The sequence below is a fragment of the Giraffa tippelskirchi genome, chromosome 9 (genome assembly GCF_054371585.1).
Source record: "Giraffa tippelskirchi isolate mGirTip1 chromosome 9, T2T-mGirTip1v1.2.pri, whole genome shotgun sequence".
Classification (NCBI taxonomy): domain Eukaryota; kingdom Metazoa; phylum Chordata; class Mammalia; order Artiodactyla; family Giraffidae; genus Giraffa; species Giraffa tippelskirchi.
In genome coordinates, this window is record NC_137283.1 from 116,765,901 (window position 1) to 116,785,444 (window position 19,544).

The window sequence follows — 19,544 nt, forward strand, 5'->3', positions numbered from 1 at the left end:
TTGCTGGGAACATAGCTGCTCCTCAAGAAATGACATCTAAAGAGTAAATGGATCAGGCCATAAGCCTCCTCTTACTGTTATTGTATATTATGAATGTCTCTGCCTTTTAGACTTTAGCAAGTATAATTTACCTTTTTTTAACGATGGCTTATACCATCATGCTGTGCTCCGGTGCCCTCTAGGATCTGTTGTAGTGTGTAGAATGTTTTTACTCTGCACTAAATGATCCTAAACTGCTGTGATTTTTACTTCTTTTGTTTGCTTTCTATAGTTATTTCCCCCCCGTTTCCATTCTTGCTGTTAAGCCATCAGCTGTCACTTGTTACTGTTATCAATGTGTCTTTTCCAGTCTTCTTTTAATTTGCTGGTCTTATTAGCCTGCTTATTTGGGGACCATATCACCAAGCCTGTTAGAATTTCCAAATAGGAAAAGCAGGCCTCGAGTAAGAACCCTAGGAAATCCTTTCTGATAAAGCTGGCTAATGAGGGTAGGTTCTGTGGTGTAGACAGTGGCTGTAAGAGGTCTGTTTTGTCTGTGCCTTGGTTCTCAGCTGCTTTCCAATAAAGCAAGTGCCAAGTAAACAAATAGGCATTGTGTCTTTAAAGGAGAGTGAGGTTCCTTCTCCTCAGTACTCCTAATGGCCTATATGGGAAAAGAATCTAAAGAGGAGTAGATATATGGTTATGTATAGACGATTCAGTTTGCTGTACATCTGAAACTAACACATCATTGTAAATATACTACACTCCAATGCAAATTAAAAAAATAATAAAGAGAAGTGAAGTTCTCTTTGTCTACCTTTCGACTTCTTGTACTTGTTGGCAATTAGAGATGGTCCGCGAGCATATTTATCTCCATGTCTCTCCTTTCAGAAAGGAGTTAGCTTGAACCTGACAGAGCAGTTCAGGGCAGTTTGAAGTTGAGATCCAGTCTCCTCAGGCTGGAGGAGGTGGGAAGGACTGGCTCCTTTACATTCAAGCCTTTATGAGCCAGAATGGGAGGGAGGGGAGAATTTCTAACTCTGTGAGGGAAGCCCGACAGGTACTCATTTTACAGATGAGGAGAGTAAAAAGCTAGCCATAGAGTGGCCACTGGGACTCAAATTTAAACGTCTGCTCACATTAAATTTCATTCATATTGTTTCCTCTTGGGTGTCCTCAGTCCTCTTGAATGGTGGCTTTCAAGACTGGTGAGCATGGCCATTAGGATCTTTCCCCTTTCCTGGTTTTTTTTTTCAGGAAAAGCTGTTTCTCCTCCTTCTCCTCCTCTATCCCTGGCCCCTCCTTCTCAGTCGCAGGGCCAGCTCCCCATCCCCTTCCTGTCATCGGAATATCAATGCATCTGAGAGCTTCATCTTTAGTCTTCTTTCCTTTCTCCTTACCTGTGCCCTGGTGATCACAATCTAACCATGGTCCTGCCTGATTTGATTTGTTTCTTAAAAATGTGACAACAGCAACATAGAACAAGACCTCCTGGAGCAGTCACATGAGTATGTGGGATCCCTGAGAGACCTGCAGGCGGATTCCTCAGCCCCTTCCACCTGCCTGCTCCCAGCCTCCGTGTTGTTGGTCACCATGGTTACTCTGCCTCCTTTGGCTCTAAACTTTGGCTCCCACCCTTCAGACGTGGTGTATTTACCAGGCTTAACCCTTGGCTTTCCTTTGGCATTAAGCCCTTTTATACAACTGAATTCTAGACCTGGCTACCTGAATGCCCTATAGAAAGCTCAACATGTCCAAAATAAAACTGGTTACCTACCATCACAGTTAGCAACTTCCAAGTTGTTCTTTCACTCACATCAACTCACACTCTACTTCCTCTCAGATCTTTTTTCTGAATATACTACTTATTTGCCTCCTGCTATCTCTATCTGTATTTTTTTTCATACTGCTGCACAAAATTGCCACATGTTTAGAAGATTAAGACAATAAAGGTAACACACATTTATTACCTCATAGTTTATATGGGTCAGGATTTCATCTTGCTGCCTCCTATCTCCTAGAGGCTCCTCTAGATCCTCACCATGTGATCCTTTCAGAGGCCTGCTCAGAATAGAGTAGCTTGTTTCCTCAAGGTCAGCAAGTGGATATCCCTGATGGTTCCAGTCTCTAACCTCTAACTGCTCTTTTGAGGGCTCACCTGATTAGATTGGGTCCCTGCAGGATAGTGTCTCCTTTGATTGACTCACAGTCAACTGATTAGGGACTTCAATCACATCTGTAAAATTCTTTCACCTTTGGCATATCACAAAAGTGATACCCATCATATTTTTAGTCCTCCTTCACACTCAAGGGAAGGGGGTTTCACAGGCACCTTTGGGTAGGAATCTTGGGGCCATCTCAGTAGTCTGTCTGCTACAATATCTCATGACCTCCTGCCTGAAAATTAGAGCCTCTCCCAGATAGACCTTCCTGACTCTTTTCATTCTAGTCTTGTTGTTGTTTAGTCACTCAGTCATGTCTGACTCTTTGCGACCTCGTGGACTGCAGCATGCCAGGCTTCCCTGTCCTTCTCTATCTCCTGGAGTTTGCTCAAACTCATGTCCATTGAGTCAGTGATGTCATCCAACCATCTCATCCTCTGTCACCCTCTTCTCCTGCCCCCAGTCTTTCCCAGCATCAAGGTCTTTTCCAATGAGTTGGCTCTTTACATCAGGTGGCCAAAGTATTGGAGTTTCAGCTAGTGTCAACACCACCTTCTACACTATTAACACAGTGATCTTTCCACTGGGTAAATATGATCAAATAATTATCCAGCTCAGTTCTTCAAAGGTTTGCCAAAAAAAAAAAATCCCACAAAAACCCAAAAGAGGATAAAACAGATTCTTTCATGTAGCATATAAAACTCTGTGATCAAACCCTTCCTGGTTTCCAGGCTCATCTCTTGCTTCTTTCCCCCTAACACCAAATATTATACCTAAGCAAGCAAGCATGTATTTTTTTTTTTCATCCACCCTGTACTTTTTTCATTCCTCTAAGCTTTTGAATTGATTGTCCCTTTACTTTCCTGAGATTCCATCCTCCAATGTGCGCAATGATGGTCTGACTAATGGAGTACAGCACATCTTTCAGATCTGATCTCAGTGACCTTTTCAGATCCAGCTGCCCTTCCTGGACTCTGTGGCTCAGGGCTCTGTTCCTCCACATCTCCACTGGTGTTATCCTCGCTAGAGCCCAAGTAGGAGTCACACTTGTCAAGATGTGTCTGTAGTCTGCTGGGAGAGACTCCACAGAAATGTGTTGCCATCAAGGCTAAGGAAACGTTTGGGAAAAGAAGTCACACTCTGTCCTTTCTCAAGATTCAGGCAGGTCTGGTGATGTCTGCACAGCCAGAGAGGTGGCCTGGCTCAAGGTCTTCCAACGAGGTCAAGGAGCCTCTTGGAGGCTTGGATTTGTCTCCTGGCCAAACTCTTGCTGGCTTCATTCTGATGGGTCTGAATCCTATAGGTCTGCAAGTGCTACTTCACTAAATTCTGTAAAATTTCTTTAGGGCCTATGACATGGTGAAACACAAACAGGAGTGGGTTGTATCTTCTTAACCTGCAAGACTATAGGCCAGCCTTGACCAAGGAGACTTTGGACAAGGGAAAAATGGCAAAGGTAATAACAGTATGGAGGAGCAGTGTGCTCTGCTTTGGCCACAGAAGTAGCTCTGGCAGAGTGGCAGGGGACACCTTTGTCCCACTGGAGGAGTGGCAACAGCAGCTGTGTCTGATGGGAGAGGAAATGTTTGGAGGCTCAGTGTGGGGAGTCTCAGTGATGAAGCAGACAGACGGTCAAACCAGCAGAAATTTTGTTACATACCCACTCTTGTTTTGAACCATAATTGTTATTATGTTTTTTTCTCTTCACTACATAGTATTTGTTTTTGAGAATAGACACTGAATTCCCACTGCTTGATGTATCTGAAATATAACATGCGATGAATGAATGAATGAAAAAAATGAATGACTCTTTTTATCCTATGGCGCTGAGCTCTTTTCACTCTTAAGAACCCTGTATGTATAGAACTTTGAAAACAGATTGGGTATGGGTATTTGGCCTCTGGTGAAAGCCTTTGGGAGGTCTACTTTGATTGTCTATTGCAAACATTAAAAATTGTCCTACAGAAGTATGTGTTCATGGGTTCCTGATGTAAAATCATAATTTTATTATTGGAAATAGTAGTAATAATCTGTTATTATCTGTTTCAGAGATATGTAGCCTCACTTGTCTGGCAGCTTATCCAAGGAGACTTCCTTTTCTCTGGTTCCCTGTGGAGTGCATATTAAGCCACTGGAGTGAGAAGAGTGGACAAATGTGGTGAGTAGTTTCAAAGTGGCTCTAGATGATTTGAAAACTACCAGCACAGATGATCTCCAGGGCCCCCTTTCTGCTTCGTATGTCCCTGGCAGCTGTATCAAATTGATCCTGTTTGACCATGAAACATGGAGTACTTGAAATCACCAACTTCTTCCATCCCTGCCCAGGGGGAGAAAAAACAGAAAGGAAAAAGGTTTCTCTTATTGGACTCAAAGTTTGGCAAGATTACAGATAGGATCAGGAGCTCAGGACTGGATGTACAGAGACGTTAGTCAGCTAAATTGTATATGATCGAATAGCTGGTTCCAGTGTAATTTCATTAACCTCATTTTTTTTTGGTGGAAACAATTAAAAAATTCAAATGCTGTATTCATAAATTGCATTTGGGACTTAATGGTGGTATTTTTTCCCCAACTGAAATGCCTCTGTGAGTTGCCCTCTAATTCCCATTTATTTTTCCTTTATGCTTGAGCCTAATTCTCAAGTGGGTCAGAATAAAAGCACTCTGTGCAATCTTTTAACTGTTAGGTTTGCCATCCATAGGGGTCTTGGGGTCCCGACAGACTGCCACTCTTTTGACTGCTAATGTTAAAAAAAAGCTCTCAGGAAACATGGCAAAATGGCTAATATTTGCATAGCTGTTCTTTTAAAATATATATATATATATATATATATATACATTTCAGTTATTGTCACCTTGCTATTGACTTAGGCTATTTATTTTTTGATCTTGAATGGAATCCTCCAGTGGTTGGTTGAAGCAAATAATCATACTTTTTATGTGTGTTTGTATTAAAATAACATTATTTTCTTAATCAGGTGAGCTAGATAGAAAAACACAGAAATTTATTTACAAAGAACAAGATGCAGAAGATGCAGTTGGGGATTTGAAGGTAGAATCATTTGCCCCTTATTCTCCTACAGAGTCAACAAATAAAGCATCTTTTTTTTTTTTTTGGTCAATCAAGTTGTTAGAACTCTCCATATTTAAGAACAATGTTTTTATTTATTTATTTACCATATTTCTTTGTCAGAAGAACTGAGTTGATTGTGGATGTTTGTTAGATCCTTGGTGATTTTGTTTCAGGAATAGGTACTGATAGTTGCTCTCTCATGGAATTGATCCATGTCAGCCTGGATTGGTTGAATCCTTTTGGCTCAATCAGGGAAACTTTCCAGAAATTAGGTCCAGCCAGAGTAAACATCCTAGTGGTAAAGAACCTGCCTGCCAATGCAAGAGACTTAGGAGATGTGGGCTAGACCACTGGGTCGAGATGATCTCCTGGAGGGATGGCTTGGCAACCCATTCAAGTATTCTTGCCTGGAGAATCCCATAGACAGCGGAGCCTGGACGACTAAAGTCCATAGGGTCACAAAGAGTCAGACATGACTGAAGCGACTTAGCACTCATGCACACACACACACACACAGATTCCTAGTTTTTTGATAGTGTCATGTACCTTAAGTAACTTAGCACACATATGGGTAAATATCATGTGAAATGATCAAAAAGAAATAGCAGATAGAGCCTAAATGATTAAGACTAACATTTGTTTTGAATTATATTTCTATAAAGGAATATTCCAGTGACTAAGTATTTGTTTAGAATTCATAGCATGTCAGGTACTAAGTGTGTACATAACTTCCTCCCTCAGGAATCCAAAATATGGTGAAATTTACACCTCACAAGGCTGTTTACCATGTGTGATGTGGCACATATGTGACATACATACATCAATGAAAAGAATATGGTCCTTGGACTTAAATAATGATATCAAATTTTGACTTGGCTACTTATTTTGAGTTACCTTTGTTAAGTCATTCAATCAACATGAGACACTTTTTCCATCTGAATTATATCTGGAGGATAATAAATACCTTCTTGGTTGTTGTAAGTGTTAGAGATAATGTGTATGTTCTGCAGGTGGCATGGTGGTAAAGAATCTGCCAACCAAGGCAGGAGACACGAGATGTCGGTTTGATCCCTGGGTCGGGACAATCCCCTGGAGTAGGAAAATGCAACCCACTCTAGTATTCTTGCCTGGAAAATTCCACGGACAGAGGAACCTGGTGGGCTACAGCCCATGGGATCACAAAGAGTCTGATACAACTCAGTACACATGAGCATACATGTACAGTACACTGCCTAGGGCCTGACCTGTACAGAAACTTAATGACTGAAGATAAAACACAAATACATTTGAAGTGGAGTTTTGCAATTTCAAATAGGCAGAGAACACAGATCGACATTGTCTATGATTGCTGGTATTGTCAGAGCCCTTCTTTCAATCACACATCTGTGATGAAACTTGTCAGCAACAGCATTCTTACAAAAGGAGTCACACCCAAGAAGCTGGAGAAGTCCTTGTTAGACATTTCTCCATGTCTTAAAAGACTGGTTGTGGCTCCTCGAGGTGGCAAACATTAACTTACTTTTTTGGTTTGTTTGTTTTCTGAGAATGTGTGCTCTGTACAACTGGAAGTCTCTGCCTTGCTGGGGAGAAAGCAAGACGGCTGTTCTCTGGGAGGGTGGGCTGGCTGAATCTCACCAAAGGCATGTCTTCCTTGGGAAAGAGCAGAGGACATTTCATTTCCCCAGTCCCTTTTGTCAGCACAGTGGGAGTTATCTGAATTTCATTTGAGCATTAAGTGCTGTGTGAGTTGAGTTTCTCTCTGTTAGAGGAGCTGCTGTTATTGGATTAAAACCACAGTTGTTGGGAAGCATTGAAGACTCCATGGGGGATTTCTCTATCAAACAGCAGGGTCAGAGTTTTGGGTTTTCTCTTTTCTAGTAACCCCACTCACCAGAGATTCCTGTTTTCGAGGTAACAGTATCACTTAGCTGGAGACCAAGGGGACAATGCAGAATGTCTTTCTTATTACCAAGGTGCCAGAACAATCAGCTTGGAAATTATCCAAAGCTTGATCTGGCTCTCGGCTGAGGGGTGGGACTACAGCCTATTAGGGGATGTGGAATTCAGCCGGAGGGGAGAATTTCATAAGTAAGCAATGACCTCTAGGTAAAGCCACACATTCTTATATTGGGGAAAAAGCCCACCTTATGAACATTAACTCATTCCCAGATTCACCTGTGGTTACGGTCACTGTGGATTTTATCCTTCGAGACAGCCCCTGGCAGCCTTGGCATTTACCAGAGTGATGTTCTCCTTTAGGTTAAAGCTGGAGGCCAATGCCAGAACCATTGGGACATGCAGGGTGACAGCCACCTGCCCACTGAGCTGAGAAACCAAAAGCCTGGGTTCTAACCCGGAACCCCATCTGCCAGTGCTCAGCCAACAAATCTATCCAGTAAAGAGAAACACATTCAGATGCCTTGAAAGTTTAGCATCTGCTTCTCGTTGGCTCCTGCTGCTTCAGAAAAACATTCGGAAGTTTCTATTGGATTTGGAAGAGATGGAGATGGCATATTTTCCATATCTCCAGAAGCCTACACCCCACTTGGGGAGCTTCATTTACATGCACATCGGATGCCGTCTGACTGCTTCGGACTGCACCTTTGAGCAGCTCCTATGGGATCCCCACACGCATGTCAATGAAGCTCCCTTAGCCCGAGCCTCGCTCCAAAGAGGCAAAGAGCAAGCTTTTCTTGAAACTTGTTACCGCAACAATCTCAAACCAGGCACCACAATAAGGGCTTTTTTTTTTTTTCCTTGCTTGTGTGTATGCCAGGAGGACGCCACGTAACTTGGTTTTCCAGACCGAGGTAATTTATTTAAACATGGATTATTTGAAAAACGGGAAGGGATACAGGGCTTGATTTTAATCCCTGCTAACACAGAGAAAAGAATGCTCGTGTCACAACTCAGTGAGTGTAAAAATTAAAAAAGGCTGAGACTATTGTTTGAAAACAGGCAAAATAATTAAAATTATTATGGAATAATCACATATCACACAACAGCCTCTCACTCTTCTGAGCAACAATCCAAAACGGCTCCTCCAAAGCGGGCCCAAGGGCAGAGGTTCCGTATATCATTCAAAGACCATCTGTCGCGCAATTCCTGTAGCGCCTTTGCACTATTCTGAGGGCAGTCTGAAATTTAGTCCTGGCAGTTCTCTCTCCATTTGCTAACAAACAGCAGTGATGGCAGATAAATATGGCAAACAATAGGCGTTTGAAATGAACTGGAAAGGGATGGGGAGTTTTGGATCCAGCACCAAAATCAGAAGTTCTGGGTCCTGTGCTGGGCTCCGGAGACCCCCACGGCCGGATCCTGCCATGTGGCAGCGCCGACAGACATCTGTGGGCTGAGCGAGGCTTCCGCGCGTCCAGCCAACCTGCTCAGGGCCTGATTTAAATACAGTTCTTTTTTCTTAAAAAAATTAATAATCACAAAGACTCAAAGCTAGGGTTTTTTTTTTTTTTCCTTTTTCTGTTGTTGTTGGTCCAGGAAAGTCAAACATGGCACACAGTCCCCGAAGTCGACATTTTAGTTTGCAATCTGTTCTTTTATATGGAGGCCATATCACCTTCCTACAACTCCGCTCACTCACGCTTTCTTGTGCGTGCTGTGCCTGCTAAGTTGCTTCAGTGGTGCCTGACTCTTTGCGACCCTATGGACCAACAGGCTCCTCTGTCCATGGGATTTCCCAGGCAATAATATTGGAGTGCATTGCCATGCCCTCTCCAGGGGATCTTCCTGACCCAGGGATCGAACCCATGTCTCCTGTGGTTCCTGCATTGCAGGGAGATTCTTTACCACTGAGCCACCAGGTAAGCGCCTATGTGTTCTTGTATCCTGTCTCATTCTGTGGTTTTACATAGCTAGTTGGAGCATAATCTTGATCATTATGCACTATGTGGTGTCCACACTCATTTTTTTCAGTAGTGTCAATTTGAGATTTGTTTGATGTTGAATCAGGAAGGTCCAGATGTTGTTACGTCAACCTTCAATAATTACAGTTTTAAATCACAAATTAATAGTACCAGAGAAACTCTAGATCAAGGCTCTGGGTTTGAATGTTCAGAGCAAGCTAGAATTCTGACCCAAATCCTCTCTGAAAATAATTTGTTGGTCACTTTTCTGTGACTGTATCTATATACACATAGACTCACAGGCTCATATACCTAGCTCTTCACACCCTATTTCTACCTGCTTTCCAATCCCCAACAACTGAATCTCTGTCTGTATGTCTCTCTCTCACACACATGTACACAAAATTCATTAGACAAAAGTTTCTGGAAAACTTCACAGCAGTTTTAAGAAAGGATCACGTATTGAGTGAAACAGTGTTATTTGCAATATGTACAGAATATTTAACAATTTTAATTCTTAGTTGGAGTAACAAAATGTTGTTCCAGCTAATCTTATAAAATCAGCATGTCATGCCACAGAAGACTGTTGTCTGCACTGATAAAGAGCCCACGTGGACTCTTAAGTAACAAGGAAGCCCTAGACATGTGAAGTGGACTCTGGAGAGGCATTGCATTTGCATGGTCTGTGGTTCAGGCCACTAATAGGAGCTGCAGCAGGTGGGTGTGATGTTCAGAGACAAATCTAAGTTCTCTATTACTGAAATTAATAAAAGGCAAGGAGCTGATATGGAGAGCTCTTCCTGCACTGTACTTGACTTGGGTTCTCACAGTTGTGTCAAAATGGTGTACTCAGATCCAGTGCTAAAGCCCTAATGACACTTGGGTTGTAGTTCAAGCAGGTTTTTAATGTCCACCACTACTTTGCAGTGAGCATAGTTTCAAACTCAACAAAAAAATTCCATTTGGAAGCCTAGGATCTTAGAGCTGTAAGGAACTTTAGGGAATTATTTACTTTATAGATGTGGCCAAATGGAATTTAGAAAAGTTAACATGATTTTCCCAAAGTCATTAAATGAGTAACAGAGGCCATATTTGGGTCTTTCTGACTTCAGCCTAGGTCAGTGCTTTTTGTCACACCACACTGTCCCTTTAGGTCTTGGTAGCATAGGTGCCTGAATCATATGGTGCTTGGTGAGATAAACTGGTGTACGAGTGTAATTTGTGGAATCATGGGATTGGAAGACCCTGACCTTTCGACCAATCCATGCCAATGTTACGGTAGTATGGTGGACAACTGAGACATTTCTTCAGTCTTTGTGAACTAATCACCAGGGACTTTTTACGTGTCCGGTCCACTGTGTTATTTTTAGTTGGTTCTGTGTGTAACAGATCTGTTTACCTATCTGCTGCTGCTGCTAAGTCGCTTCAGTCGTGTCTGACTCTGTGCAACCCCATAGACGGCAGCCCACCAGGCTCCCCCGTCCCTGGGATTCTCCAGGCAAGAACACTGGAGTGGGTTGCCATTTCCTTCTCCAATGCATGAAAGTGAAAAGTGAAAGTGAAGTCGCTCAGTTGTGTCCAACTCTTTGTGACCCCTTGGACTGTAGCCTACCAGGCTCCTCTGTCCATGGGATTTTCCAGGCAAGAGCACTGGAGTGGGTTGCCATTGCCTTCTCTGGTTTACCTATCTGGCTGTTTGCAAATAACTATAATTTAGGTTACCTGACTCACAGAACAGTTTTTCCCCCTTCTCACTCCAAAATTTTTTCTGTGGGTGGGGAAGATCCTGACAAATTTTGCCACCTGTGGTTTCTTCCCTGTGGTGATGGTGTCATACTTGAGAGCCACCTCTGTCAGGAATTTTGCAAGTCAGTTGTTAAATTGCTGGCAGCTTTGAACTGACCATGGCAGATTATTTACACCACAGAAATTGGCAAACATGACAAGTCAGGCCCCCTCCCCCACCCCTGTCACCAGAGAGCTGGTTGTTCAACGTTTACCAGCACATGATGGCTCCTGTCCTTACCTTCCTATCTTTCCTAAGACCAATAGGTGAATTTAAAAAAAGCTTAAAACTCAATACTTCTATAGCTGGGACTGTCAGTGAGACAAAGGTAAACAACTCTATAGCAAATCTCTACTAACCAAACAGTAGTCTGACAGCATTATTGTTTTCATTACTGGTACCTGTAGCAGTGACTTAATTGGAGATACATAGAAATACTTATTTCTAGATTTTTCTAGAACTGTCTCCCTGCTAATATAGACAATATTTCACAATACATATCTATGTACACTGCCAGAAAGGAATTCATCCAGACTCCTGAATAAATTCACCACATCTCCATTTATGTCTGTGGATTCTTACCCTCTCCTTCTTTCAGATGAGGAAACAAAGGCCCTGGGTTATGCTAGCTCTTACAAAGAGTAATATCCAAACTGAATGTGTCATTAAAATTCAGCCAATTCAAAATACACTTATCAAGGGCCTATTAAGGCACCGGACAATAAGAGCTCAACCAAATCAACAATATTAGGAAGAGCCCCCTGTCCTCTACTTGTTTTCAAATTCAAAACAAATTCATGTACATTTATTTCCTCCTGAAGGGCTCCATCCGCAAGCTTCCAGTTACAATGGTCTCCCCTCTTCCCTCTTCTTCGGAATCTTCACAATGAATGAGAGAGGAAAGGGTCTGTGCTCTTAGGCCAGAATAGAGGGGGTTTAACAGCAGTAGGTGGCAGCTGGTCAGTTTACCAGGCAGTCCTAAAGTGGAGATGTTCCTAAAGAGAGAATGGTAGTTTCCATGCTGTCCTGGGAACTGGCTCGGGCTTCCAGGGCAAATGCAAACTTCATCTCTGCCAGGACAAGTCGAACTGGAACGTGTGGGGAAGGCAGATGCTGCTAAAAATCAAATAGGGAATCAAGTTCCTCCAGAACCTCCTGGATGGTGGAGTCAAAACAGTGAAGAAAGAGTTTAGAGATCAATGCCAAGCTGACTACTAAGTCATCCAACCTGGTTAATAAATTAGCTGTTCTGTGAAAACCTACGTGCACATCTCTGGATCATATTTTATCTCTTGAGGCTTCCTCTTCTGTCTCCCCATTTGAAAATAAGTGACTACAGTGGGCTACCTGAGCACCACTTTTCCTTAAAGAGATCAAATGTGAAATGTCTTTCTCTGTCGAAAACAGTGAAGATCCTAACTGCTGGCAATGTTTTGCACTGGAAAGCATAGAATGGAGCAGAATTGAATTTTAGTTCTAGTCTGTTAGTGCTGAACAAGCCCCATGACACTGGGCCAATAACTGAATCACTTAGAGCCTCCATGTGAGCTCATCCTTGAATGAGATTAAAATTGCTGGATCTGTATATATTTATATCTAACATATGTATATATATATATATATATATATATATGTGACAGCAGGCTGGTAATTCTTTAATATAATCATTTGGGATTCCCCTCTTCCCATCACCAACATTTCCTTCATATAATTCACTTATTTTTGTATCTCCCATTCCTCTTTTTAAAATTCTAAATGGAATTCTTTTTCTTTATAGGCATGATTCTTAAAGAGTGGTCTCCAGACCAGCAAGGCCGATATCACTTAGGAATTTGTTAGAAATGCAATTCTCAGGTTTGACCCTGGATCAGCTGATTCAGAAACTCCTTAGGTAGATGCCTAGCCATCTATATTTTGATAGATTTTCCAGGTGATTTTGGTATACAGTTTTAGGGTGTCAGATTGAGGGGTGAATCTGAGGAGCAGGATAATATGTGTGGGGAGAAGCTGTCAAAATCCCTTTGGCGATCAAGGCCCAATTTTTTTCTAAACCCAGGCACTGTCATTCAGTTTGCAAAAAGCCTGCCAGGCAGGTACCACCTTGCAAAAGTGAAGAGTCTGAGGTTATTGTTGTTAGTTGTAAAAGCAGTAATAATGTGAGCGTAGTGCTTTTTGCGTTTCCATATTTTTACTTCATTTTCTCATTTGAGACTTGGAGCTGGAAGAGTGATGATGAGAGGCTTTGATACTCTGAGTGGGGTCCTAGCATCTTAACAGGCTGATTTCCACTCAAGGAGGCACGTGGTCCCAGCTCCCAGGCCACAGTCCCTGGAGTGTGTATGTGTGTGCTCATCATGTCCAGCTCTTTGCTATCCCATGGACTGTAGCCCTCCAGGCTCCTCTGTCCATGGGATTCTCCAGACAAGAATAGTGGAGTGGGTTGCCCTGCCCTCCTCTAGGGGATCTTCCCAACCCAGGGATGAAATCCACATCTCTTCATCTCCTGCATTGGCAAGCAGATTCTTTACCCCTAGGGCCACCAATGGGCAAATTACCACCAATGCCACACAGATTCTGCTCCTCTCTCAGATTTGGATCAACAATCTTTTCTGGGGAATTGTGGATCTAGCAGACCAATAATCACACATCTCAACCAATGACAGATACCGCAAGGGAAATAATTTTCACATTTAAGTCACCCACGTCCATGACTAAACAAGTTACAAGTGTAGATGGAAAAACTCTGGTTTCTGCAGCTCTTGGGTGAGAGGAGCCTGCCGACTGGGAATTATTTACACCGTGAGTCAGAAGGGGCTGCAGAATCGGGTGACATATGGCCCTTGGGCCTCTCACTCCTGTGATTGGCAGGTCACACTCTCTGGTTTTTTGACTAAGGCCTGTCACAGTTGAAAAGACAGCTAGTGAAATGGTTTTCACTTCACTGAGGGCGATGCCACAGGTCAGCCATCCCAGCAGTGAAAGGCTGCAGTGCCTCTCTGTTAAGGACCCTGCTCAGAGCAGGTTCACACTGCTGTGTGTTGTTGCTGGATGAAATGGTGGCCAGATGGACTAATGGAAAGAAGAGGAAACATTTTAACCTACACATATTTGCTAAAGCTGACAAGACAATGTATAATTTATTAACAGGCTTACAGGGAAGTTAGAATCACAACTGAGCAAACAGAAGAAGGAAGTGTGTCCAAATTAGACAAGAATTTGGACAAGAATTAGAAAATACAGAAGAAAACACCACATCCACACCTTGATGGAGTAGGGATTTCTAAGGAAGATCTAGAAAATTCAAGACTGTTTTTGCAGGCATAAATTTGATCTGATTTGATAGTACATTTGGTGGCAAACCTCTGCAGTTTCCCTGGCTTGTATGCATCACACAAGAGCACATATTCATTAATGCAAATGCATATTTAATTGTCCTTAAAATGAAATTATATAGCATTTAGAAATGAATAAATGCATAGCCGTTGGGATTGTTCATGGTGACATCTCTCATTTGTTTCATGTGTGTGAGAGAGGGGTGGGGAGAGAGGGACCTTTTTGTCATCAGTGACAGCCTCCTATGATTTCAGAGAAGGATGCGGATTGTTCTGGCAAATATTTCCATGTTACCATTTGATAGAATTTGAAATGGTAGGGAGGCTGGACCCTCTGTGAATTTTTCTTAAGCAACACCTTCCTTCTCTCTTTCTGTTTTTTCCTGTTTTTCTTTAATAGAAGTTTTTTTTTTTTTTTAATCTTGAATTGGTGCTCAAACTCATCATGGGATATGATTAGAAAAACATAAACTAACATCAATCTGATAACATGGGTGAAACATACCTTTAAAGGGATTAGAAAAAAATCTAAAACCACATGAATGTACAAATCTAGCTTTCACATCTTCACTGAACCCTTTTTCAGAGGGCACATTGGTGTTTGAGTGTCGTCCTTGGTGCAGCTGTCGAGATCAGGAGATACTACACAGTTTGTTCATTGCAGGAAGGGTGTTTCCCAGGACGGTTAAAGAGCAAATTGCACTGATGAAAGTATATATTCAGTTAAAATAAAATAATTCTCTGGAAATGAAGATTTCTTCCATTGTCTTGCCTTGTGTGTGTATGTGTTTTTAAACAAATTTTCAACTGTTTCATTTTTCTTTTTTGTAACAACTGCCAGAAAAAAAATTTAAACCTTGACTTTGATGTTTTGAACTTTCCGAGTAAGTTGATGTATACATCATGATTAAAGACCAAACACTGGCTAATACTTACCTGGTAAAAAACAATGGCAAATTAATTAAACAGAGTGCATTTTATTCTATATAAAAGCTGGTTAGTTATTTCTGCTATTATGACTCTGGTGAAAATAATTAATTTGAAATCCATAGATAGGTTTAAATATAATTTCTATTATAGTTGACAGTAAAGACCCAGGCTCATTCAGTGGTTCTTTTTTCTTTCTTTCTGTTTTTTTATAGTGAGATTTTTTCTTAAACTTTAAGTAACAAATGATTATCCTTCATATTAAAAGTGTGAACAATATCTGCCATTTGTGAATGATTGTTTTCTATGGATGTTATGGATGTTATGATGAGTGTTATTGTAATGGCTTTGCATATGCTTGTTTGTCTGATGATATCTGTTCATTTAAAGGATTATCACCATCTGAAATCCACCCTCTTCCTTTTAGTCAGTTGGTGGTCTTTATTCAGAATGCCCTTTGCTTGCTCTTTGCCCAGCCTGGTCCATTAGTAGCTGTCTTTTATGGTGTTCATTCTAAGCTTCATTTTGGTCTTGGCTGTGTGCATGTGAGGTCAAATGACAAAAAAGTGAAAAATCCTGCCATCACGTAAGCAAATGCCCCAGCTGACCTACCAAGTAAATTTGCTTTCTTTAGCAAACTGAATTATATAGAGGTAGTTGTGCACAGTACAGACTGATTGTAGACCATCAGAATGAAGATGTGTCCATACTTCTAAGAGATCTATTTCACCTTGATCTTGAGTTCAAAGATCATTCAAGTTGTGGCTCGCTCTTTCCTTCAGCAAACCTGTGTGATCCAAAAAGTAGATAGACTGGGATAGGTGGAGAATTCCATCATCTGCCCTTTTGACTTTCATTTAATTAGCAACCAGGCCACTTTTGCTCATTTCTGTCATAGAGTTCGCAGGGCAGATTAGATATTCACTTTGAAGGGTCTTAGAGTTATGTATATGACACTTTAGTTTTTTTCACCGTCTCAGGACATCTTTCATTCTGAATTTCTAAGAAAATTGGAATAAGTTGAAGCAGCTTTTGTCTAGTATATAGTGCTAAATAAAAATTATTAGCAATTCCTTGGAGAAGGCAATGCCACCCCACTCCAGTACTCTTGCCTGGAAAATCCCATGGACAGAGGAGCCTGGTAGGCTGCAGTCCATGGGGTCACTAAGAGTCGGACAGGACTGAGTGACTTCACTTCCACTTTTCCCTTTCATGCACTGGAGAAGGAAATGGCAACCCACTCCAGTATTCTTGCCTGGAGAATCCCAGGGATGGGGGAGCCTGGCGGGCTGCCATCTATGGGGTCGCACAGAGTCGGACACGACTGAAGCGACTTAGCAGCAGCAGCAGCAGTGCTAGTCTTCCAAATTCTGACCTAGTTCCTAAGATAGCTAATGATGTCTTTTTTTTTGTCTTGGAAGATCTTTTTGAAGAATAGTGTATGCATCTTAAAATATTTTCCTTACTACAGAATTAAAGTTTATTGTAGAGAATATAGATTATGAAAAAAGAAGACAATAAACATCACCTTTAATTTTACCTTCTACAGATAAGCACTCCATGAATGCATGCATGCTAAGTCACTTCAGTTGTTTTCAACTCTTTGTGACTCCCATGAACTGTAGCCTGCCAGGCTCCTCTGTATGTGGGATTCTCCAAGCAAGAATACTGGAGTGGGGTTGACATGCTCTCCTCCAGGGAAGCACTCCATAATTTGAGGTATTTACTTTTAGAAATTTTCCACTATGCATATAAAAAAAACGAATGTTATTTCCTTATCAGGGCTTAAGGGGTTAAAAGGGAAAGAGGATTATTTCACTTCTTGCTTACACTTTCAGCTCCCTCAAGGTCCCCTCTTTAACAGACTGTCTCTGGAGTGATTCAGGATGCTGAGGCAGTTGATCACTGAATAAATCTTCCCTGACTCTGAAAATGTTACAGTATTATGCAGTGCACACAACGCAGGTTGCAGCTGAGCTGCTCTGTGGCCAGAGATGATCTCTGGGTAAAGAAACTGCTTGGAATTACCCAGGGGAGTTTGCATTTCTGTAGCGAAACAGTGAGCACAGAAATGGAATTGAGTGACTTGCTCAAGATTTTGGCCATATAAACACTGAACATGGGCTGGGGGGAGCATAAGATAAAAGAAATTTCAGTATCTTTTGATTCAGGGAAGAGAAGGACACCTTATAAATGTCATTCATTAGACAGCCCAGAAACAGGCGTTTCAAATACATCATCAGATGGCTGGCAGGATGGAATGTCCTGGAAGCCCCATGTCTCCTGGTGCCACTGTGAACAAGAGAGCCATGTAGCATGAGGTAATGTCTGCTTCAGAGAGCCATGGAGCTTCAGATGTCGGCCTGTCCTCTGTGTCGACGTTGGGATGTGGGAGATGGGGTGGGAGGAGGTGGAGGAGACACTTCAAAATAGGTTCTCTGAGAGATCTGTATCCTCGGCTTTTGGACAGTAAGAAATCAGTTCTTGCACTTGGATTTATAGGAATATTTTCATACCATTGTGACCATCAGAATCACTATGAAATCTAGCCCTCCAAGCTGTGAGCTACTTGTCTTCTTCAAGTTTTGTGTTTCCAGTGTTGAGGCAGGTGCCTGAAATGTATTAGATAGATGCCCAGTAAAAAATTACTGAATGACGAAATGAATGAATGTGTGTAGTTAACAAAAATTTAGAATTAGCTGCAACAAGTGAAGGGCATATACAGCAGAAGATCCTTTTCGTGTATACCATCTCTGCTTCATGTACCAGGAAGAGTAAACTCTTAAGATATGGGCACTATAGTATAGTCCATGGAGGATGCAAACTGTCAGCTTCAATTCAGTACACAGACTTGTTTTCTAGGGGTGAGAAGTGAGGGAGGGGTGGCAGAGGTGGCTCAGAGTAACAAATATTCTTAATGTAAATGCCTTTGGAAGAAATACTTACTAGACACACAACTGCTCTGGTTAAAGGACATGGTCCTATACACAAATTTACTTGCCTTGTGGAGGCATTTGAACTTGACAGCCTTGGTGTGGTGAAAAGCTTCTCTGTAGACCAAATGTGCTGAATGTACCCAGTCTCTGGGGGTGGGGGATCAGGGATTTATAATTTCAAAATCTCTCCCCTGTGATGTGGATACAGGTGGTCTGCACCCAGGCATTTAGGAACCAGCGGTATACAGGAAGGCGTAATGTGACTTTTCCATTGTTCTATAATTTATGTGAACCATTTAGTCTTAATATCCAATTACGATGCAGTGCCATAACAATCACCACATGTATGTTGTTAAATGTGTGCCTGATTAACTTTATTACAGGTTGTATCTGAAATAGCAGTAACTATATCTCACGGGGTCTCGGTCTGCAGAGATTTTTATGAGTAGGATATTAGAAGCATAAAGGGAGCACAGTTGAGACTCAGACTTTGTAAGTTTTTACACGTATCTCTGAGGAAAGTTAAGCTGTAACTAGTTTGTCATCATTTTTAAAAATTAGTTTTTAATCTGTAGAATATTGTTGTTATCTCTTTCATGATACATGGACTTTCATTTCCTTTGTGATGAATTTGGGAGAAAGGAAAAAACTGATCTAAAAGTACACAGAACAAGGAAAATTCTGTTGTGATGAGTTTCCCCTTTACCACAAGGTTGCTCTGATATCAGACGGTACATTGGTGTCCAGTCCACCTGCCTGGTGACAGTGAGGCATGGCCAAGAAAGCTTGAGCCAGAAGCCATGTTGAATTCACAGATCCATTCCAAGGAAAGAAAGAATATTCTGCTCAGGACAGACTCTATAAATGACCGATGTGCCCTGCATTCTACCACACGGCTCTATTACCCCAGGAATTGCCACGCACTACTTGTTTACAGCACCTGTGACACCAGATGCGACCTTTTGGACAGTGGTCTTGAAGTCAGATTTCAGCCAGTTACCATCATCTTGTCTCATTCCATCCCTGGTGGCTCAGACGGTGAAGAAATTGCTTTCAATGTAGGAGATCCGAGTTTGATCCCTGGGTCCAGAAGATCCCCTGGAGAAGGTAATGCCTACCCACACCAGTATTCTTATCTGGAGAATTCTACGGACAGAGGAGCCTGGCAGGGTACAGTCCATGTGGTCGCAAGGAGTTGGATATGACTGAGCAACTAATGCTTTCACTTTGTCCCATTCAGTAAAAAAAGAGAAACAAGAAAAAGGCAAGTTGAAAGGATTATATAATATATAAGTATACCAAAAAATGCATTTTGGGAGATGAGTCATTATCTTGCACAACTACTGAAGTTGGTAAATGGACCAGAAATGTCCGTCCCAAGTGCCGCAGAGGACTGAACAATGCCGTAGGTCTCACCTTCAAGACTTCACAGTCTGTCAGGCCTTCTCTGGGTCCAACTGTCACTGGAATCAGCAGGAATCTCAATT

At 41.9% G+C, this 19,544-nt stretch overlaps 1 protein-coding gene across 3 annotated transcripts in view; it reads left to right on the plus strand.

Annotated features, from left to right (window-relative positions):
• The window catches only part of FAXC (failed axon connections homolog, metaxin like GST domain containing), a 319,499-nt gene that overhangs the window by 158,398 nt on the left and 141,557 nt on the right, over positions 1–19,544 (plus strand). For 2 of the 3 annotated variants that reach the window (XR_014065129.1, XR_014065128.1), the window contains exon 8: positions 4,194–4,302. Coding sequence is in view for 1 of the 3 variants with exons in the window: in XM_081529155.1 (XP_081385281.1) it covers positions 4,194–4,271 (78 nt within the window). In the remaining 2 variants the exon portion in view is untranslated. Of the gene's footprint in view, positions 1–4,193; positions 4,303–5,121; positions 5,266–19,544 lie in introns of those variants that run through there. The other variant, XM_081529155.1, reaches the window with a different exon arrangement.